This window comes from Strix aluco, chromosome 3 (genome assembly GCF_031877795.1).
Source record: "Strix aluco isolate bStrAlu1 chromosome 3, bStrAlu1.hap1, whole genome shotgun sequence".
NCBI classification, from domain to species: Eukaryota; Metazoa; Chordata; class Aves; order Strigiformes; family Strigidae; genus Strix; species Strix aluco.
Genome location: NC_133933.1, coordinates 111,899,754 through 111,920,413, shown reverse-complemented (window position 1 = coordinate 111,920,413; position 20,660 = coordinate 111,899,754). Strand labels below are relative to the sequence as shown.

The following is a 20,660-nucleotide window of genomic DNA, read 5'->3' as shown; positions in this document are numbered from 1 at the left end:
TTTATTGGCAGATAAGCCTTGAGAAAAGCCTATCAGGGAGAACTTCCTTTTTAGATGGAATTTCCAACTCCTAAACTGACTCCTACAGCTTAGAAAAAAAACACTCCGGTCTATTTCATTTCCAGACATGGTCATAGGTTGCAGACATCCTCAAGGGCTTCTCTGCAGCACAAATTTATTTGGACGTGTAATTTTAATGAAAACATTGTGCTGACATATTCATTTAGGCTTGTTTAAAGCACAAGACAAATTTAAAGTGGAAACAGCAGCTCTGATTTCAGCGAAGCAAACAGTTAAATTTCTGTTTGCAAAATCAGAAGCAGGCTTACATAAAAAGCATTAAATAAGAAAATACAACTCCAAGGGTTTTTCTAAATGTGAAATTTGTCCCTAATTGATCCAAAAGAGCTTTAGGCTGCGCATTTATTCTTTATACAGAAATTATTCCTTTCCTTCCAAGAGCGGCGCTTGAGAACACTTGCAACTATGACAAAGAGCTATCTTGCTCCTCAGCACCATGTTTTTCAGGCTTTCCATAGACAATTAGGAATTTGACTGAGAATCTGGAGAACTAAAAGTCCTGAACTGTGTCCCAGAAAAGAAAGATGATATAACAAAATGCCAGGAACTCAGGTTTAATATCCGCATGAGGATAATATCAGTCATGCATCATTTAAAAAAATATGATATGAACAGGGAAACAGGTTTGTACAAATGAGTTAAGTAAGAACATTTGTACGAATTAGCTAGGAGCTAAGAATCAAAAATAACCCACTCCCCCCAAAAAAACCCCAAACCTAAAAAAACGCCTACCTTAGTGGCAAGATGTGTTCCATTTTGAGATACTTTCTCTCCTATCTTTTGTCTAATCTCACAGATATTGTAAGATTATCACAGCAGCTATCAATTTGCTACATTTCCTGTGATCGTGCCATGTCCCATCCCATCCCGTCCTCCCTGTTACTCAATATATGCACGCTAGTCTCTTCTAGTTCTTACTCACACTCCTGAAGCTGAGCTCTGATTCTGGAATGTGCTGGTTTTCTCAGTGTGTAAATTACAAACTGTCTTGATATTTTGTAATGCAGAAATAGTCCCATAAAGCTAATAGAATGACCTGTGCTAGTATCATTATTAGGAAGATGAGATCAGATATAAAGTGTCTTCATACTTGTTTAAGAATGTAAGTCTAGCATGGACCATAGTGTTTGAACAGAAGGTTCTTCATGTTTGCCAGACACTCAGTTACTGAACATCATTACAGCTCATAATTAGAAACATATCTATATTTAAAAAAACCCCACAATTAAAATCAATTCACCAGAGTACGAGCCACATTTTCTCTTTCAGCCTCAGATATTTTGAGCCTCTTCTTTCTGCCTTAAATTAATATACTTATAGAATACCTTATTTAGAGATTTCCAACCAGAATTAATGACTTAGATATTTGTCACCATTCAGAAGGTCTCTCAAAACAGAGACATAGTGCAGAATATAAAGTGATAAACTTGTAAAATGATAAAGAATGTAATTTATTCTTTCCTGGAATGGTGGCCAGTCTGCTTTAAGACCAGAGCAGCAGTGACTAACTGAAAATACTTAGTGCATTTTTGCAACTATAACTTCTTATCTGGAACACTGAAAATTATTTTCCACTTCCCTGTGTATCCAGATGATTCCACAGATGGTCCCTTCTGTAGATGGTCTCTTTGTGTTGGCATAGGTAGGGGACAATAGAATAATCTTAAATTGTGGGGTTTACAATTCAGATTCTTTAAAAACATGAAATGAACTAGTTCAAATACACTAAATATAAGTAATTTTACCACAATGAAGATGATGAGAAATATCTGTAATCTGCTATTAAGGTTTGATTTTTCTTTAGGTTTGTCATCTGTACTTTTTAATCCATTAAGAACACTATGCCTTTAGCTAACATGTATGTTAAAATATACTAGGTAATTTCACAGAATCACAGAATCATCTAGGTTGGAAAGGACCTTGACGATCATCTAGTCCAACCATTAACCTAGCACTGACAGTTCCCCAATACACCATATCCCTAAGCGCTATGTCAACCCGACTCTTAAACACCTCCAGGGATGGGGACTTCACCACTGCCCTGGGCAGCCCATTCCAACGCCTAACAACCTGTTCTGTAAAGAAATGCTTCCTAATATCCATTATAAACCTTCCCAGGCGAAACTTGAGGCCATTCCCTCTTGTCCTATCGCTTGTTACTTGGTTAAAGAGACTCATCCCCAGCTCTCTGCAACCTCCTTTCAGGTAGTTGTAGAGGGCGATGAGGTCTCCCCTCAGCCTCCTCTTCTCCAGACTAAACAACCCCAGTTCCCTCAGCCGCTCCTCGTACGACATGTGCTCCAGACCCTTCACCAGCTTTGTTGCCCTTCTCTGGACACGCTCGAGTAATTCAATGTCCTTTTTGTAGTGAGGGGCCCAAAACTGAACACAGTAGTCGAGGTGTGGCCTCACCAGTGCTGAGTACAGGGGTAAGATCCCTTCCCTGTCCCTGCTGGCCACGCTATTTCTGATACAAGCCAGGATGCCACTGGACTTCTTGGCCAGCTGGGCACACTGCTGGCTAATGTTCAGCCAGCTGTCAATCAACACCCCCAGGTCCTCTCTGACTGACAGCTCTCCAGCCACTCCTCCCCAAGCCTGTAGCGCTGCTGGGGCTTGTTGTGGCCCAAGTGCAGCACCCGGCATTTGGCCTTATTGAAGCTCATACAGTTGGCCTTAGCCCATCGCTCCAGCCTGTCCAGGTCTCTCTGCAGAGCCTCCCTACCCTCGAGCAGATCAACACTCCCACCCAACTTGGTGTCGTCTGCAAACTTACTGAGGGTGCACTCGATCCCCTCGTTTAGATCATCAATAAAGATGTTAAACAGGAGAGGCCCCAAAACCGAGCCCTGGGGGACACCACTCATGACCAGCCGCCAGCTGGATTTAACTCCGTTCACCACAACTCTTTGGGCCCGGCCATCCAGCCAGTTTTTTACCCAGCAAAGCGTGTGATCATCCAAGCCTCGGGCAGCCAGTTTCACCAGGAGAGTGCTGTGGGAAATAGTGTCAAAGGCCTTACTAATGTCAAGGTAAACTACATCCACAGCCTTTCCCTCATCCAGTAAGCAGGTCGCCCTGTCATAGAAGGAGATCAGGTTTGTCAAGCAGGACCTGACTTTCGTAAACCCATGCTGACTGGGCCTAATCATCTGGTTGTCCCACATGTGTTGTGTGATGGTACTCAGGATGAGCTGCTCCATCAACTTCCCGGGCACCGAAGTCAAGCTGACCAGCCTGTAATTTCCTGGATCATCCTTCCAACCCTTCTTATAGATGGGCATCACATTGGCCAATTTCCAATCTGTTGGGACCTCCCCGGTCAGCCAGGACTGCTGGTAAATGATGGAAAGCAGCTTGGCGAGCACCCCAGCCAGCTCCTTCAGCACCCTCGGGTGTATCCCATCCGGTCCCATAGACTTGTGTGTGTCTATGTGATGCAGCAGGTCACTGACTATCTGCTCCTGGATTGCGGGGGAGTCGTTCTCCCAGTCTCTGTCTTCTGGCTGAGGAGGCTGGATTCCCTCAATGCAACTAGTCTTGTTATTAAAGACTGAGGCAAAGAAGGTATGAAGCACCTCAGCCTTCTCCTCATCACTTGTTACCATGTTTCCTCCTGCATCTAGCAGAGGATGGATACTCTCCCTGGTCTTTCTTTTGCTACTGACATTCTTATAGAAACATTTCATGTTGTTCTTGATTGCTGAAGCCAGATTAATTTCCAGCTGGGCTTTAGACCTCCTGATTTCTGCCCTGCATAGCCTCACAGCCTCTTTGCAATCACTGTGAGTGGCTAGCCCCTTCTTCCAAAGGCTGTAAACTCTCCTTTTCTCCCTGAGTTCCAGTCAAAGCTCCCTGTTCAGTCAGGGTGGTCTTCTCTGTCGCCAGCTTCTTACAGCACCTGGGGACCGCCTGTTCCTGAGCCCTTAAGACTTCCTTCTTAAAGAGTGCACAGCCTTCCTGGACCCCTATACACTTCAGGATCATCTCCCAAGGGATCCTTTCAAACAGGTGCCTAAACAAGACAAAGTCAGCCCATTGGAAGTCCAGGATGGCAGTTCTGCTTAGCCTTCTCCTGGCCTCTCTAAGAATAGAGAACTCTATTATTTCATGATCGCTGTGCCCTAGTCGTCCTCCAACCGCCACATCATCCACCAGTCCTTCTCTGTTCACAAAGAGGAGATCCAGCAGGGCACCTTCTCTGGTTGATTGTCTCACCAGCTGCGTCAGGAAGTTATCTCCCACACATTTCAGGAATCTCCGGGACTGGTCCCGCTCTGCTGTGTTGTATTTCCAGCAGATGTCTGGGAAGTTAAAGTTTCCCACAAGAACAAGGGCAAGCGATCGTGAGATTTCTCCTAAATGCCTACAGAATATTTCACCCACCTCTCCGTCCTGGGTGGGTGGCCTGTAGTAGACTCCTACTACAACATCTGCCCTGTTGGCCTTCCCCCTGATTCTAACGCAAAGACACTCCACCCTGTGTTCCCTACACTTTTACTCAAAGCAATCATAACTGTCCCTAACATACAGTGCAACCCCACCACCTCTCCTTCCTTGTCTATCCCTCCTAAAGAGCTTGTAGCCATCAATTGGCACACTCCAGTCATGGCAGACATCCCACCATGTTTCTGTAATAGCCACGACATCATAATTTTCCTGTTTCATCACGGCTTCAAGCTCCTCCTGTTTGTTACCCATGCTGTGTGCATTGGTATACATGCACTTTAGATGGGCTGATGTTTTGCCCCCTTCCCCATTCAAATGTAGTTTAAAGCTCTGTCAATGAGCCCAGCTAACTCCTGCCCCAAGATCCTCTTCCCCCTCTGGGACAGCTGCATTCCATCTAATGCCAAAATGTCTGGTGCCCTGTATACCAACCTATGATTGAAAAATCCAAAGCCCTGACAGTAACACCAGTCCTGGAGCCACAAGTTCATCTGTTGAGTTCTCCGGTATTCTTCTTCATCCATCCCCGCAACTGAAGGGATGGAGGAGAACACAATTTGTGCCCCTGACCCCTTAATCAGTTTCCCCAAGGACCTGAAATCTCTCTTCATTGCTGTAGGACTTGTCCTGGTAATGTCGTCACTACCTGCCTGAAAAACCAGGAGAGGGTAGTAGTCCTTGAGTCTCACTAGAGCGGGGAGTTTTGCCGTGAGGTCCTTGATGCGGGCCCCAGGGAGGCAGCAGACTTCCCCATGAAGTGGGTCTGGTCTGCATATCGGGCCTTTGACACCCCTCAAAATGGAGTCACCCACTACAATGACTCTTCCGGGGTTCTTTTTACAACTGGTTTCAATACCTGGTCTAGAGTGACCTGGCCTTGATGGACCTTGGTCTTCCTCCTTGTTTGTCTCATTCTCTTCGTCCTTCTCTTCTTCATTCAAAAGTTCCAGGGCCCTGAATCTATTGTGAAGGGACAGCATGGAGGGTGATGGAGGTCAGGAGAGGATTTTCCTGCCTCCCTGAGTAGGGACCTGTTTCCAGCCTCCCCCATCTCTTAGGTCCCTTCCTTCTGCCTGGTAGCAAGAGGATGAGGGATTACCTGCCTCGTCTGGAGCCTCCATTTGCTCCTGTTGGTTTAGGGGTGCTAGGGTGTTACTCCACCAATCAATTTCAATCATTTGTTTCTTTAATTAGGCTGAGAAAACCTGTTGTGTTTATATTAGAATTGTACTTACCTTCAATCTGTTAGGGTAAGACCAAACATGAGTCTAAAAATATGTCTTACCTAAAACTCACTTAAACCAAATATCTAGCTCAAGGGAGGAAGCCCCACATGGCCTACCACCACAGTTCACATCCATCTTATACATAACTAGTTCAGAAGTAATTTTGAGTTATTTGCCAAGTTCTAACAGGAGAAATATACGATCATCTGCAGCTGTGTGTAACACAGGCCTAAGAGACTATCACTTTGCACAGCTTGCCCATTCTGGAGTTATCTTTAGATTCTTCTACACCCTAAACCCCAGAAAAAAAATTCTCAGCAGAATATAAAAAGGAATGTACAGTCAGAATTGTATTGCCTCCCAGGAGTGCCAAGATTCACTAGTTAAGGCTAGTACAAGTTTCAGAATTTGTACTGGTTGTTAGTGTAACAGGATTTTCTGGAACTAGAGTTTCCTCTTGTAAGCCAACTACCACTTTCAAAGTATATGTTATAATGCACTTGGTGGTAAATTAGCAACGTATGTGCACATATCACTGGGTAAGTGTCATAAACTCACAGGTGACATATGGCTCTGAGACCCCTATCCAAACTCCCTAGATTCCCATTGGCATTGCCACTGTAACACAAATAGTACATTTTAATGATGATGCCATTGTGTTCCTTCTATGCTATGTTAACACTATTATGAATGTTTATATATTAATGAGAAACATAAACACCTTCTCTTAAAGTCTAACAAAGACATAAGCTAATTGGAATAGCAGGCAGGTACTAGCAAACAGTCATGAGAAGCACTTGGCAAGGGGAGACAATCATGAACAGCACAGAAAACTATGAGGACCATGCTGGGACACACATGACCTTAAAACCTGGGAAGTAATTTCAGAGAAGTGGCATTTTCCTAGAAAATCCTGATATGTTTTGAAAACTAGAATAATAAAACGATTTCAGCTAATATGTTTAGTGCATTGCCAGTGAATTGCTCCAGCAGTTAAAACACAAACAACAATTCAAGATTTTAAATGATGATATTAAACAGCTGAGGTGAACAAATGTACTTGTCCATTTTAATCACAATTCAAGGTCTAACTGTGATCTCAGAAGAAATCCAGTTATTTTGACTCAGTTTACTGTTCAGACACCTAGATCATGAATTCAGCAAACGTCAGGTTGGACTATTGTACTTGGAACAACTAAGAGTTTTCCCATTTAAATCTGAAAAACGATCTCTCTTTTCATCTCAGAACTGGCTTTTCAGTCCCAGAGACAGCTCTGAGATAATCTATATTGCACTGTAGTTTCCTTCAATTACTTGTAAGCCAAATAAAATGAATTTTCACAGTATGGTGACCTCCATAACTTCCAGAAGCTCAAATATGTAGTCACATGCATTCCCTTCTTGTTTTTAGCCTTTGTGCTGACCAAAGCTTTAATTTAACTATACAGTATTCTTAAAGTTACAAAGGAAAGGAGCGTTAGTAGCTTTAAATGACATGAAAATGCAAAAATATTTAATTAAGGATTCAAACACAATCACTCCTCAATATAATGATCAGATTAGACAATAGTTCGGTCCTCTGTACTTTGCAGATGGCCAAGAACTAATGTCTGAAAGACAGGCATGTGGTGCATTTACAAGTCTATATTAAACCAGGAAGAAGTCTCTTAATGACATTTATAATTCTCACTGCCCCACTTAATTGGGCCACAATGAATTGAATTATACAAAAGCACACAACAGAAAAACAATTTTCACTTCCGGTAATGATCATTTGTAAATTGAAAGACCAAGTATTTCATAATAGTTAACATAAAAGCAAGTGATAGCCTTATGAGACTCAGACTCCTATTGCAGGTCTCAGATGCTTGTGAGTCTGATTCCACAAAACAGGAAAGCATAGGCCACAACGTTCTGCCTAAGAAAGACCCAATGGTTACCACAATGTCTACCAGATCAAATAATTAACAGCTTTAAATCACTGATCTATTTTGCCACTTCTGCTGTTAAAAGATGGAAGAAAAGGGGAAAGGGAAGAAAGGAGACTGAAGACAAAGAAGGGTAGAGGAAGGTATGAAAGGGGAGTAGAAGAGAAATGACCAGATGACCTCCAGAGGTCCCTTTCAACTCCAGCCATGCTGTGACTGCAGTTCTTATAAAGGCCTTTAAAGGGAACCCAGTAATAGGACTTTTGAATAACACTGCTCTTCAGAGCCTATATATCCACATATACAATATCTTGAAGGAAGCTTAGCAGTCTGGTGATTTATCTGGGGTGAGCAGTTAGTCTCAGTTTCATTCCTAATAGAATTCTAACAATCATCTTTAAGCATTTATCTTTTGGCATCTTTTAGTATTTATCATTTTTAAGACATTGGGCAAATACTGAACAAATAATTGACACAATATCCTATGAGAGAGTTAAACATCAGTATCTTCATTTGGTGCAGGAGGCGGCTGAGCCACTGAAAGGTTAAGATCTACCTTTTTAAATCTGAATGCCTCAGGACTGTCATTGAAGTACTAACACTACAAAATGAAAGTGACCTCAGTCTCTACATACTGAGCAGCCACAGTTATTGACAGGTTCTGTCCACATAAACAGTCATCTCTCCCAGAGCTCTGCAAATTGTGACTCATTTTCAAAACACAGAGATAAGTCCTTTAGGAAAGTCTAAGCAAAAACATGGTGGTTGCACTCTGTAAAACTTGGCTTATGTGTTCCAAATATTGGAGAGTAATTAGCTTTGTGTAGCACAGAAATGTAGTCAGAGCTACACATAAAATGGTTGAATTTTTTAGACTCATGGCTGGTCATCTGGAGGCATTTTCATCATTCCTAGAAAAGGATCACTCTCATAACATAATTCAAGCACAAAGGAGCTTTCTCTAAGTTATTCACTACCCAGAGTTCAAGATAAATATTTTATTTCCTTTCCCTTATCATTTCATTACATCTGCTTTAGATGGAAGGGGAAATGTGAGATTCACTTCAACAATCTCATTTAAGATAATAGAGTTTTGACACTGATGCCATAGGACTTGTTCAGATCTCACTTTGCACTAGAAAAAACATAATTAAAGTTCAAAAATATGAAATGTTTTTAGAGCCACATGTTAATAGAATGTGGTGTGTAACTTAGATCAGAAAAACATTCTTATTTATTTTCGTATTTCTTATTTTTACATTTTAAGAGAGCAACTCATGCGGTGATAATGCACAAGGTTATATCACAAGATGATCATAAATATAATCTATCATTATATGTTTTCTCAAAGAAACAGACTGATCTCAAACTTCTCTCTTGTGAAAGCTCTTTGCTGAATAAATCCTTCACTCTTTTTTTTTTTTACCTTTTCAGTGTATAATGTGCAGCATAGTCCACCAGATTTGAGCCCTTCTGGATAGCCTCAGTAATGCAGTTATCTTCAGTTTCTTCAAAACAGGGAAAAAAATAAAAAGAAATAAAGATGAATATGCTGTTCAATAACATATTTATTCAAATACTTACATTTATGAAATATACAGGTTTGTAATATTAAGTTATATTTAATTTTTCCCCATTAAAATGATTTCCATATTTTAGTATTCCTGAAACTAATGCTGTGGCTTCTGACCTTTGTGAAAGGTAAAGTAGGGGTAGTAAAGCAATTCTTCCCTAATTTCTAAGTCTTTCCTTCTGTTTCTTTCAGCATAAATCCAGCTGTGCACACGCCATGTAGTACCAAACCTAAAGGTCAGTTGAAATGTGTTGTGTTCTGTGTATGCAGTTATCCTCCTTAGGCTTCATATGTATTTTGCATTAAACTGTCCTTAGATTGATAGGGCAAATCTGAGCCTCCCTCACAGGTAGTATGAGCTGTCCCGAGCTGCATGAAGAATTCAAGTCCATATTCAGGCATAATTAACAAAATTTAAGATGTTCTGGGGTCTGACCAATGCATAAAAGCCCTATTCTCATTTCTTCTCCTGTGTTTGATGGAAAGACATATGTGAACCTAATAATACTTCAACTCTGCTATTTTGCATAGTGCTATCATGGAACACAGATTATTCTTCTTTTGTGCAGATCTAGGTTTATATTAAATGAATCAGTGATATTTAAAATCCAGAGGTTTAATTCCCATCTATATTTTGTGAGATCACCCATTTTCTTAGAAAATGAATCATGAATAATAATAGTTTGTTAACAATTATTTATGTACAATTGCTTATCATTTATGTATGCTGTAATTTTAGGTAACATATTTTAACTGCAGTCCATGTTGTGCTGCTCCTGTGATACAATTTTTGAACAGGGTGCTCAGCTGAAGGGAAGATAATGTGTGATGAGGAGTAATCTTTCCTAGGCAAAACTCTACTTCACTCAACTAAAGATCTTCTCACCCTCTAAGTATAGCAGTAGTGATTTCTCTTTTTCACCTATATATGATAAAATATTCTATGATTCATTTAATGTTATAATTCAGATTTCTGCTACATCTGAAACTGGTTTTTAGTCTATTTTAAAAAGCAACACTGATCTTTATAGGCCATATAAGAGCTAATTTTTTTAGAATTCAGAATTGCATGATTGTTAATTAGTTTTAGGGAGTTTACCTCTGAGAAATATATTATGCTCAAAGTATTGCTCATCATGTGGTATTGATTCAGACTCTGATCTAGAAGAGAAGATCGACCTGCTATACCTGAATTCCATTGTGCCTCTTACTTTTCTACTGAGAAGTATGATTTTCGTACCAATGCAGTGTTTTAAAAAATGTGGTTCTTGCAGCAAAATAATAAACATTATTTTGTATTGTTCCCATCAGACTGAAGGACACTTACTATAAAAAAGAATCATATACAGTCCATCTATTCCTTTTATTTACAGTCCACATATAATTAATTTCATATTAACTAACATACAATATAACTTCATTTTAGACCATGTCTTTCCAAACAATTAATATGGAAGCTCCAAGTAGAGGATCCACTACGGAAAATAAGTCTGATCCCCTATTTCACAGTCATGGTCCAAAAAAATTTCCCATCTGAAGTAATGGCTTGGGGGTTGGTTCAGATTTTTTGTTTATTTTGGATATAATTTTATTTTATTTATGATTCTACACTAACTTCAAGTGAAAAATTTTCTAAGGACTTTCCCTTCTGATTCAGATCTACAGCTATATAATTAATTAAGGGAATGTAAAGATTGAAATTCTATTTCTTCATCACCTCTGCCCTACTTTAATGTAAAATCAGCCTCCGCAGAAGTCTCTTAAAATTCAGTCTAGTATCTGCTATATTTCTAGTCAACTAGATCTAAGTGATTTAGATTGAACAGATGCAAATAAAATAGCTCTGATGCTTAAAATGTCAAGATTATATTGTTTGAACATAGGCACCACTGTAATTTGAGATGCTCTAAAATCTCAAGAGGGTACCCTCTGCCAGCAGAGAACAGACCCACAGAAGATGTGCACCCTTGTGGGCCAGCAGCAGGGTGCCAGGTGGACATGGCAAGTGACTCTAGCCCGGGATGACTAAATGTAGTGATTGGCAGTCTGGGAAAGAAATCCAGCAATCTGCTTGTAAGCATGTCATCTAACATATAAATGTCACTAAGTAAAATCACTGCTAGTCAAGGAATACATAATTGAGATATATTACACAAAGTTTTCCTTTGTGAATTTAAGAAGCTGCATTTTAGAAGAAAACACCCATGGAATAATTTTTGCAGAAGTCAGATATTGTATTTTGCACGTAAAAAGAGATTAAACTAAACTGCCATTGCTAAACTGTCCGCAGTGCCAGTATATTTTCAGCTTAACAGTAATCGCTGACAAATTAAAATTACATGTATTTTTTCTGTTACTTACCAAAGAGGATATCTTTGCCTATCTGAAGGAAAGAAAAGAAAACAGCTGTGAAGGCTGTGGCTGCTGAAATTCCCAAAATAATGAACACTTTCATCTACAAGAAAGAAGAGATAATTGTTGACAAAATACATACCTTCATCTTCTAATTATAAGCCATACTATAAATAATTTCCTGCATATGGTAAATTTTACTTTTAAATTAGATTTGTAGCCACATGTTTGACTATGTTTTTGAAGTTCAAAATATTAATTTTTAAAAATAACTGTACTTAACTTTCTATTTTTTCCTTCCTTATTACTTTTTTTTTTCTATTTTAAGAAACTTCTAGCACAAAGAGATACATCACTTCATTTCATAACATAGTATGTTCTGAAAATATTAGCAGCTCTTATCCCACATATTCGAAATTCAGCAATATTTTACCATTCATGAACTTTTATTTTACCATGAACTTCTCTGTGCACTAACATGATTTGATTGAAAATGCACATAAGATAGTGAAACTGGACAAACTAGTAATAACAGCAGTCAGACTCCTTTATACTTCTATCCATGTATAACTGTGGTATCAAAGAAGCACAATGAATATGTTCACATGGCAAACATGAGTTACATTCTCCATTTCAGTGCACTGCTTCCTGGTAGTTATTGCAGCAGTAAAAATACATAAGCTATCCAAGAGGCAACATTTTTCAAGTGCGTTATGTTGATTTGAAATTGAAAGATTTAAAATATTTTTAGTTCTATATTCTATCAACATAAGAAAACTAATAATTAATAAATCAACTCTAAAAATTCAGGGAAGCAATATTGCCCATAGAAACTCAATGTGAAAACACCCCTTCTTTTTACATTTCATGAATTAATATGATGAATTTCTTCTGGAAAATGGCAAGCAAAAGTTTTATAGTCTGACCTTTTGTCTGTTGAGAAGATTACCTTCCAGTTCTGTACTTTATCGATGCCAGTAACTGTTCTGAAATCTGAAAGTGAAGTACTTTCCAGGGGCCCAGCTTACACTATCAGCTTTATGCACTGGTACTCACTCAAGCTTTAAAGGTGCAAATGATTTCAAAATCTTTTTGGCCACAGTACGTTCCCACAAAGCAGAAACTGACGTTAATGCTTGACTTGTTTATTTTTGTCCTGCTAGGAACCAAGAGCTACCTGTGTAGTCAGTTCTGATATCAGTGTTGTTTTCATGGACATGTGAAGGACAAATGTTCAGACTAAAAAAAAATAAACTGCCACATTATGCAGTAAAGCAAATTCTGGGTACACTTTTCACTAGTTCTCTTTGTCAATGTATTTGGCAAAGGCGGCAATTTTGTGTCCTATTTTATGCGTTCTAGCATTGGCACTTTACCATCTTAATCTCAGATGATAATTCCCAGTTTGCCCAGCAACTTCCTTGAAGCACATTTTATTTTTTGTTCTCTTGGATAATTTATTTCACACTTCTAGGCCTACCTGTTTTTATGAAGTTATACTTTTTAACCCTATTGCTTTGTCTAAAGCCAATATTTTGACCTAAAGAATCTAACCAGATGTTTGTTTCCATTTCCTATATAGGCAGAGAGATCAAAATCAGCTGAAATCAGGATCAAGGATTCCCTAATTTCATTTTTGCTAGTCTTGACAGGGAGATCACAAGGTGGAGCCAAAGATCAGTGTTTTGATCTCTGCTATAGGTAATAAGTAAAGTAGGGGTTGGGTAGCAGGGAGCATCCAGGAGCTGGTGACTGTGGTATATGGTAGTGAAAGAAAACCTACAGGCATGTGAACTGGCTGGAGGTAAAACTGAAGATTGTTATTATAGCAAATTTTAGCTCAGGAATATCACCCACAATCCTGTTCCCTGCAAAGATGAGTGGACATGTGTGAAAAGTAAGCAGAGAGTAAAGGGAAACAGACCTCTAATGGAAAAGTTTATGCTCCCTGGTTGGGGGCTTTACGATTGCAGACAAGAAGTCAAACTTGCACTACCTCTTTTAGCCCATAAAAAATTGCAAATCTTTTAAGGTTGTTTCCTTACGTAAGAAAACATAAAGAAGACTGACTTCCATGGCACAGCAAATTACTGAGAAAAGTAGATCCATTCCTCCATTCCAAACACAAATAAGGAGCTTTCACCTGTACCTTTTCATATATTTTGCAAGTATCACAGGCTTCATTTCTGAGAGTTGAGGGGCTTTCTTAAAGTGAAGAAAAGGTCTGATTACTTTGCAGTTTCAAAGTCAAAGATCAAAGCTTCTCCATTCAGCTCAAAAGGACCTTACCTACATCAAGGTTTGTTTAAATAAGGATCTCAACCTTTGCTCACTGGGTGCAGCTGAAGTATTCATCAACTGTGGGCTTTAGATGGTTACATGCAGTAAATTTATCTGTGATGAAAAACTTGAATGTCAGTATCTATTTTGTGTTTTCCTGATTTTAGCTTGAGAGTATAAATGTTTAAGTCCCCACTAACCCTCAAACACAGTTTTAGCTAGAATGTGTGGGAAGTCTTAATTAGACTGGACTGATGAGACAGGCAGTCGTAATTCCCATTCTTACTGGAGGTCATTCAGAATCCTGTTACTGAAATCTGCTGAAAGAGAATTGAGAGGGCAAAGTCCAGTGGCTCAAGAACAACCCTAAATTTTTTGAATCCAAGATTCATATATTGCCTACATATCAGTGCAGAGGATTTGGATTAATATCTTGCCGAATGTGTCCCCTTTGTTCTGGATTTTCTGTTAGCTGCCTGTCTTCTTTCTGAAAAAAGGGTGCCAGACCTTTCTGCGCAGCAGTGAAACTGCACAGATCAGTGACTGTCTAAACACAGAGTACAAGACAACTATAAAAGAGTCCTTATGTTAAACAGCACTCTTAAGAAAAGGAGCAGTGAACCTTAACAGTTAACAATATTAATATTAGTTTTAAATTATGTGACTCATTCAATTCATTATATTCCCAAGATTTAAATCTGCACATGAAGAACAGTACTGTATCTGTGTTCTTAAAAGTTAAAGATCTATAAAGTAAATCTTTGAATTGTTGTTAAAAAGATAAATTCCATTCAAGGAAATACCCCAAAGCAATAGAATTTCAGATTATTCATACATATGAATTTCTGCAGATCTACTATGATATTCAGAAAAATTAGCCCATAGTTAAAATATTACGCAATTGCAACTGATGTTTCATACAGGGAACAGACACATTTCTACAACCTCAGAACAACTCTTACATTTGCACTGTAACAGCCTGCAGCCCTGCCAGGCTCTCTGAGGCATCATCAGTTCTTACAAACATTGGATTAGAATGAGAGACCTTCAAGATAAATCTGTGCAGCTGCAGGAGCTATTTTTGACAGCAGATTACACTGTTTTGTAGTATTTAGTGGCAATCCTGGGCTCTAGTATAGCGTGAAGGACACTCAATATGGATGTCTAATCTATAATAGAAAAATTAGTCTCTGATCTCTTCTGGCTATTAAAATTCCAAGAACACTGTTTTGCAAAAGTAGAGGCAAAAAGTGCATATAACTGTACAATACTCCAACAGAAGCAATTTTGCTGAAGTTCCAGTTTACCATCATGCACACAGCAATTAGCCTCATTCTACTCAGTTCAGCAAAATGTCACCAAGTCAAAAAATGCAAAAAGGGTGAAAGAACAGTAGTTTACAAGGAGAGTTTAGCTGGGTTTCATTGATACCATGACTTCTTGTCATTTTAAGCACTTAGTTTTTTGCTAGACTTAATTCCATTTTATTAGAAAAATTTTTTGCTATTATTCTCTTTAGTTAGAGAAGACCTTGCAGAGGTCTCTGAAGCTAGAAAAGGGATGAAGAGGGTGAATAGGTAACAATCATTCACTGTCTATTCCAGTACAGAACTAAGTAAGGGTCAAGTAGATGGCAGGTTGAAAACAAATAAAAGGCGGCAATTATTTAGATAACACATAGTTAAACCATGGAACAGCTTGTGTCAAGAAGCTGTGGTAAAAAGAAGTTAATACGAGTTCATAGAAATGTTTTGAACAATTTTGTGGAATAAAAATATATCAAGGCCTATGAGAGTCAAGATTTGCATCAGGAACTCCCTCAATCACAAATACCCTATGGCTAGAATTTTTCTTGTTCTTCTTTACACGCTTCTCAGCAACAACTGTTGCCTTTTGTCAGATGCAAAATACGAAGCTAAATGGGTTTTAGGACTAGTTTCTATAGTTTATGTTTAGACTTGAAGCTTGGCTTAACTTGCATACATAGCTGTCAACCTAAAGGATAAATACTAGATGAAAAAATGCACTTACATATAGTGTACTACATATAGCAACTAAATAGTTCAGATATTATTTCAGTCTTTTTATAAGACAGTGAATAAAAGATTGGGGGGTAGGATTTATTTAATTTTCCTCAGGCTCTGTGATTAAATTGTTGTTACATGATTACCAAATAGCTAAAAAGATCAGGAAATAAACTAAAGCAGGCCAGTAAATAACTAAGTGGCTTTCTATAGAAACTATCAGCATCCAGATTAGCAGTAAGTACTATAAGCAAGAAACAAAAGCAGCTTTGGACCTTTACTCCTGCAATAATTAGGCTTGAATAGGGAACAAGCAGCTTGTTGATCTGGAAGAGTTTGATAGTCTGTGGCTCAATAAATTATTTATCCATCTGGATGACTCAGTGAATGGTTTTCCAAATGCCATGCTTGTTCTCTAAAATAATGTCTCTGCCTTTGCAGATCAGTTATGGGCTCATCCTGAAGAAGAAAAGTTGTCCCAGGCTGATGGAAAGTATCTTATATTCTTATCTTTCCTTAGACTAATGGTTTGCTTTGAGTAAGATCAATAGGATTTGGTCATTACATACTAATTTTAGTGTATGATGCTGAAATCATGTTATCAGATAAATTATTTTTCTCAGCAACAGGTGGAATATAACATGGGAATAACTGGGATTACTGAAATTCAATGAACATGAACTGAATAAATCTACAGACCATGACATTGTCTTATTTAAAACTCAAGTTACAGGAAGTATTCCCAAGAATTTTTTTAAATGTGCTGTGGTTTATTATACTTTGTCATAAATGCAGAACAAGATTCTGTAAAGGTAAATTTAGCTGCAGAGGAGAGACCACTCAATTTCTTCTGTCTGAATTCATGGCAACCCTTTATATCACTGTTTGAATACTCTACCTTAACTAAAGAGCAAATTATGATTTACGTGGAAGAGTGTGGAAAAATGAACAGATTTTAAGGTCAGTAGAAGGTCTGAAATTCAGTGGTTGGAATTACAAACACTTTTCTTTTTAAAATGAGACAGAAAATTAATCTTTTCTCTTGATAAAGCACGGATTTCAGACCAAACCCAATCTCTTTCAGACAGATAATTCTAATGGCAAGCTTAATGATGAGATTTCTGCCTTCTTACAATGCATGGCCTTCTTGCAGAGACCACAGCAGTATCACATAATGAAGTTTATGTCTTGGATTAAGGATGGTAGGTAGATACATCATATATCATGTAGCCATAAAGCTGATCAAATACTAACAAGATAACAAGCATGATCTTTTGTAACTTAGCAGAAAATAGAAATTGATTTAGGAAAATAAAACCAATGACAACATAATACAATTACGACAGACCAATTTTAATATTCTGCCTGCTGTGAATGAGGCTCTCAGCATGGTTAGTGACAAATTCACAAGAGGATTTAAGATTCCAAAACAAAAATTGGGAGGTGCCAGTACTGAGAGTGATTTACTGCCATACTCAAAGTGTCCACAAATGGCAGATGTTCCTGTCCTCCTTTTGTAGTGCTTTGCAATGAGTGAAATATTCTCTGAATATTCCCATGGTGGGAACCATGACACATGGATCTCTCACAACAGAAGCTCCTTGGATAGCAGTAGGAACTGGACCAATGTCTTTCACGTCATGCCTCCGAACACCAAGTTACTGTGAAAATCCAAGCAGTGGCAACATGTTTTCATTTTGTACCCATCATTTGAAAGAAAGAAAAGAGGTGGCATAGTCAAAGTGCTCAAGAAAAGGTCATGGACACCTGTAAATGAAAAGGAGTGTAGAACTGTGACTGGAGAGAGGCTCTGCCTTGCAGCGAGCAGTGCAAATGCTATATCATGAAGCCTGCTTTATGGCAGTTGTATGTTCTCAGCTGTTCTTACTGGCTGGGACAGGTGTCTCAGTATCACAGCATTGGTACATCCCATTCTGAAGAGATTTATTCTCTCTCCATGCCATCCAAAAAGCCTGGGTTTTTCTAGGCTGGATACCCTTCCCATAACTAGGCATTACATCTGTCAAGTCTGTGACGTGAAAGCCCCTCTGTGGGCACAATTATTCCAATAACTTGGAGTAGCAGCCCTTGAATTCCTCCTCACACTTAAATGTTTTCTGCTGGTCTGCATTTGTGAACTGACTGGTAGGTTGCATCTTCCCAAGAGTGGCAACGATTTTCCAAATTTATTATTTAATTTTTAATTAATCTTTTTATTAGTTGAAAGATAAAGGCAACGGTAAGAAATTATTTTAGAGATGGAATTGTCAGTTTGGAGAAAGAGGTGATAAAGGGAAGCAAACAGCCAGAGAAAAATTAGATTTCTATTCAGTAAATCAAGTAATAAAAGAATCCCTCAAGACAGCCACCAGCTCATTAGACGAATTGTTCACTAGACACATCCTACATTATAAACACGTTTTGTTAATTGAAAAACACATTTTAAATCTAATGAGATACTCTTGAACTGTTTTCATCCAAGTTCATATTCACTCAGGCAAATGAGTATGCTTCTGAATTAATCTCCACATTTCCATTAGTCTGTCACAAATCAGGAAAGTAAATGATCTGAAGAAGTTAAATGAAACATTCTTCAGGAGTGCCGATATCAAGAGGTCACACAGCACTACTCTATGGGACATTTAGTGTTCAAGTGAGCCTTATGACTAATAAAAACATCTTGGCTATTTGACGTCACGTCAAAGTTCCACAAATCTTTAGCTGTTATTTTTAATGCCCTGATGAGTTTGAAGCATTCTGTAGCTAGATAAAGTATGTTTTAGAAAACTCAGACTGAACAAACAAGAGATGTTACAGCTTTCTTACATTTATGTTGAAATATCCAGATGAAAAAGGCACATGAGGATTATCAAGCATGCAGCATTAAATAGTAACTAGTAACAAGAATAAAATCTGTCATATTTCAATGAATATTAATAAGAATCAACACTTTGTAAACAATTAAGCAGAGGTTACCAAATAGCTGAAGGAAAACGGAAGAGTGTGTGTGTGTGTGTGTATTTATATGAAATTACATAGTCACAGTAAAAGAACTCATTTTTCACTGAAGTCTTCATATCTGAATTGAGGCAAAATCAATAATAGGTACCATGGTAGACTGACAAATCCAACAAAATTATTTTAATACAGCAAAATATAAGGCAATGTCTTTGAAAATAAACTGTGCAGATAATATAGATGTAATAAGAGAATCTTGAAAAGCTGTGACTCAGAGAAAAAAAAAAAAGGTATAAAGAACCATCACTGATTCTCAACAGACCTTTCAGGTTAATGCTCTGGCAAGAGAAAATAATGGGTCCCCCTGAGATTTAAAAGGAGAATTAAAAAAGAAATGATCTGGTGTCAATGTATGGACTTAATAACACTACTACAAGTTCATCTTGTCTACTGATGTCTGGAGACTGTGAGTAAGCTTTAACAATGTGAGGCTTAAAGCAGTGAAGGTGCTTGGTTTGGTGAGAAAATGCTGAGGATTGACATCTGATGCAGTTGAGCATTTACATTTGGAGAAAAAACCCTATAGGGAGCAAGTTTTCAATTCTATAGAAAAAGGTATAAGAAGATACAATACCTGTGAGCTGTACTGGAGTTAGACAACCTTGCCCATGAAATAAAACATAATTTGGAAGTAGCAAAAAAAAAATTAAAAATTCAAAGATGTCGTAAGGGTATGCAGTAAGGAAGAAGGAGAAGGAGGAAAGCTTTCTGCACAGGGCCCTGGGCCCTGAGCATGCCTTAGTTCAGGGCACTCACATACAATTTCCTTGGATACCAGTGACCGGCACAGTAGCACCAGCTTTGTGCAAAAAGGAGCACAAATCCAAGAACTGACAGAAAGAACATCAAATTTGTGCCTTCCCCATCTTCCCATCACTCCTTATGCACTGGTAGCTAACACCTACCTGCCGCCCTTCCCATCCTCCCCAGCCTGTGCTCCTGCCCAGCTTTCTGGCCCTGCTCTGCTAAGGCAGCGAGGAGTTCCGCCCGGGCAGCCTCCCATTAATGACCACCTGGATGACTGATTTTTTAACCACCAGCTTAATGCAGGGTATATAATGTAATATAAGTGCTATAAGTCCATACCATGGACATACTGTGTAATTTTGCAGCATTTTGATACCCAGTTCTTCTTTCTAGTTTTCAGCAATTTCATCAAAGATCAAAGAACTTCTCGTTCAAAAGGCACACACAGAAGATACGGGTGCCTTTCTCTGGTACAAGGTACTGATGGCATATGGTGGAGCTTGTATACAAACACTGGAGTCTCTGGAATGGAAAGCTGCTTCTGTAGAGTAAATTAAATGCATGTGAGACATTACAGCTTTCATCCACACTATTGGAAATTTCCTATTCAAATCAAGATGAGTGTAGCTAAACTGCTTGTAACACACAGTGCCTGGTTTATGCTAATTCTTCAGCCATGCCTAAGGGATGTTCAGCAGACCATTGGCTGGCCTGGGGCAAAATCATATCAGAGACAATTTTCACAATTTTAACTTAGGGATAATCATAACTCAGATCCTGAACATTTCCTGATATAGTTTAATTTACTAGTATTGAAGAAACAAAAGGATCTTCACTAGAAAAACAGCTTGGTTAAAAAAGGGTGCTCTCTAATAAATTTTTCAAGGGGATTGAATATGGCTAGCACGGAAGACAAAAGCATCTCAGACCCTTCACTGTGTGATGGAATAGACCAAATAACATACCCAGGCACTCCTGATGA

General features: G+C 38.6%; 1 protein-coding gene across 1 annotated transcript in view; it reads right to left on the bottom strand.

Moving 5' to 3' along the window:
- TPO (thyroid peroxidase) overlaps window positions 1–11,712 on the bottom strand; it is a 48,364-nt gene extending 36,652 nt beyond the window's left edge. The window contains 3 exon segments of the mRNA XM_074820559.1: window positions 9,111–9,192; window positions 11,392–11,438; window positions 11,615–11,712. Of these exon segments, the coding sequence (XP_074676660.1) occupies window positions 9,111–9,192; window positions 11,392–11,438; window positions 11,615–11,712 (227 nt within the window).
- Between the last annotated feature and the right edge of the window lie 8,948 nt (window positions 11,713–20,660).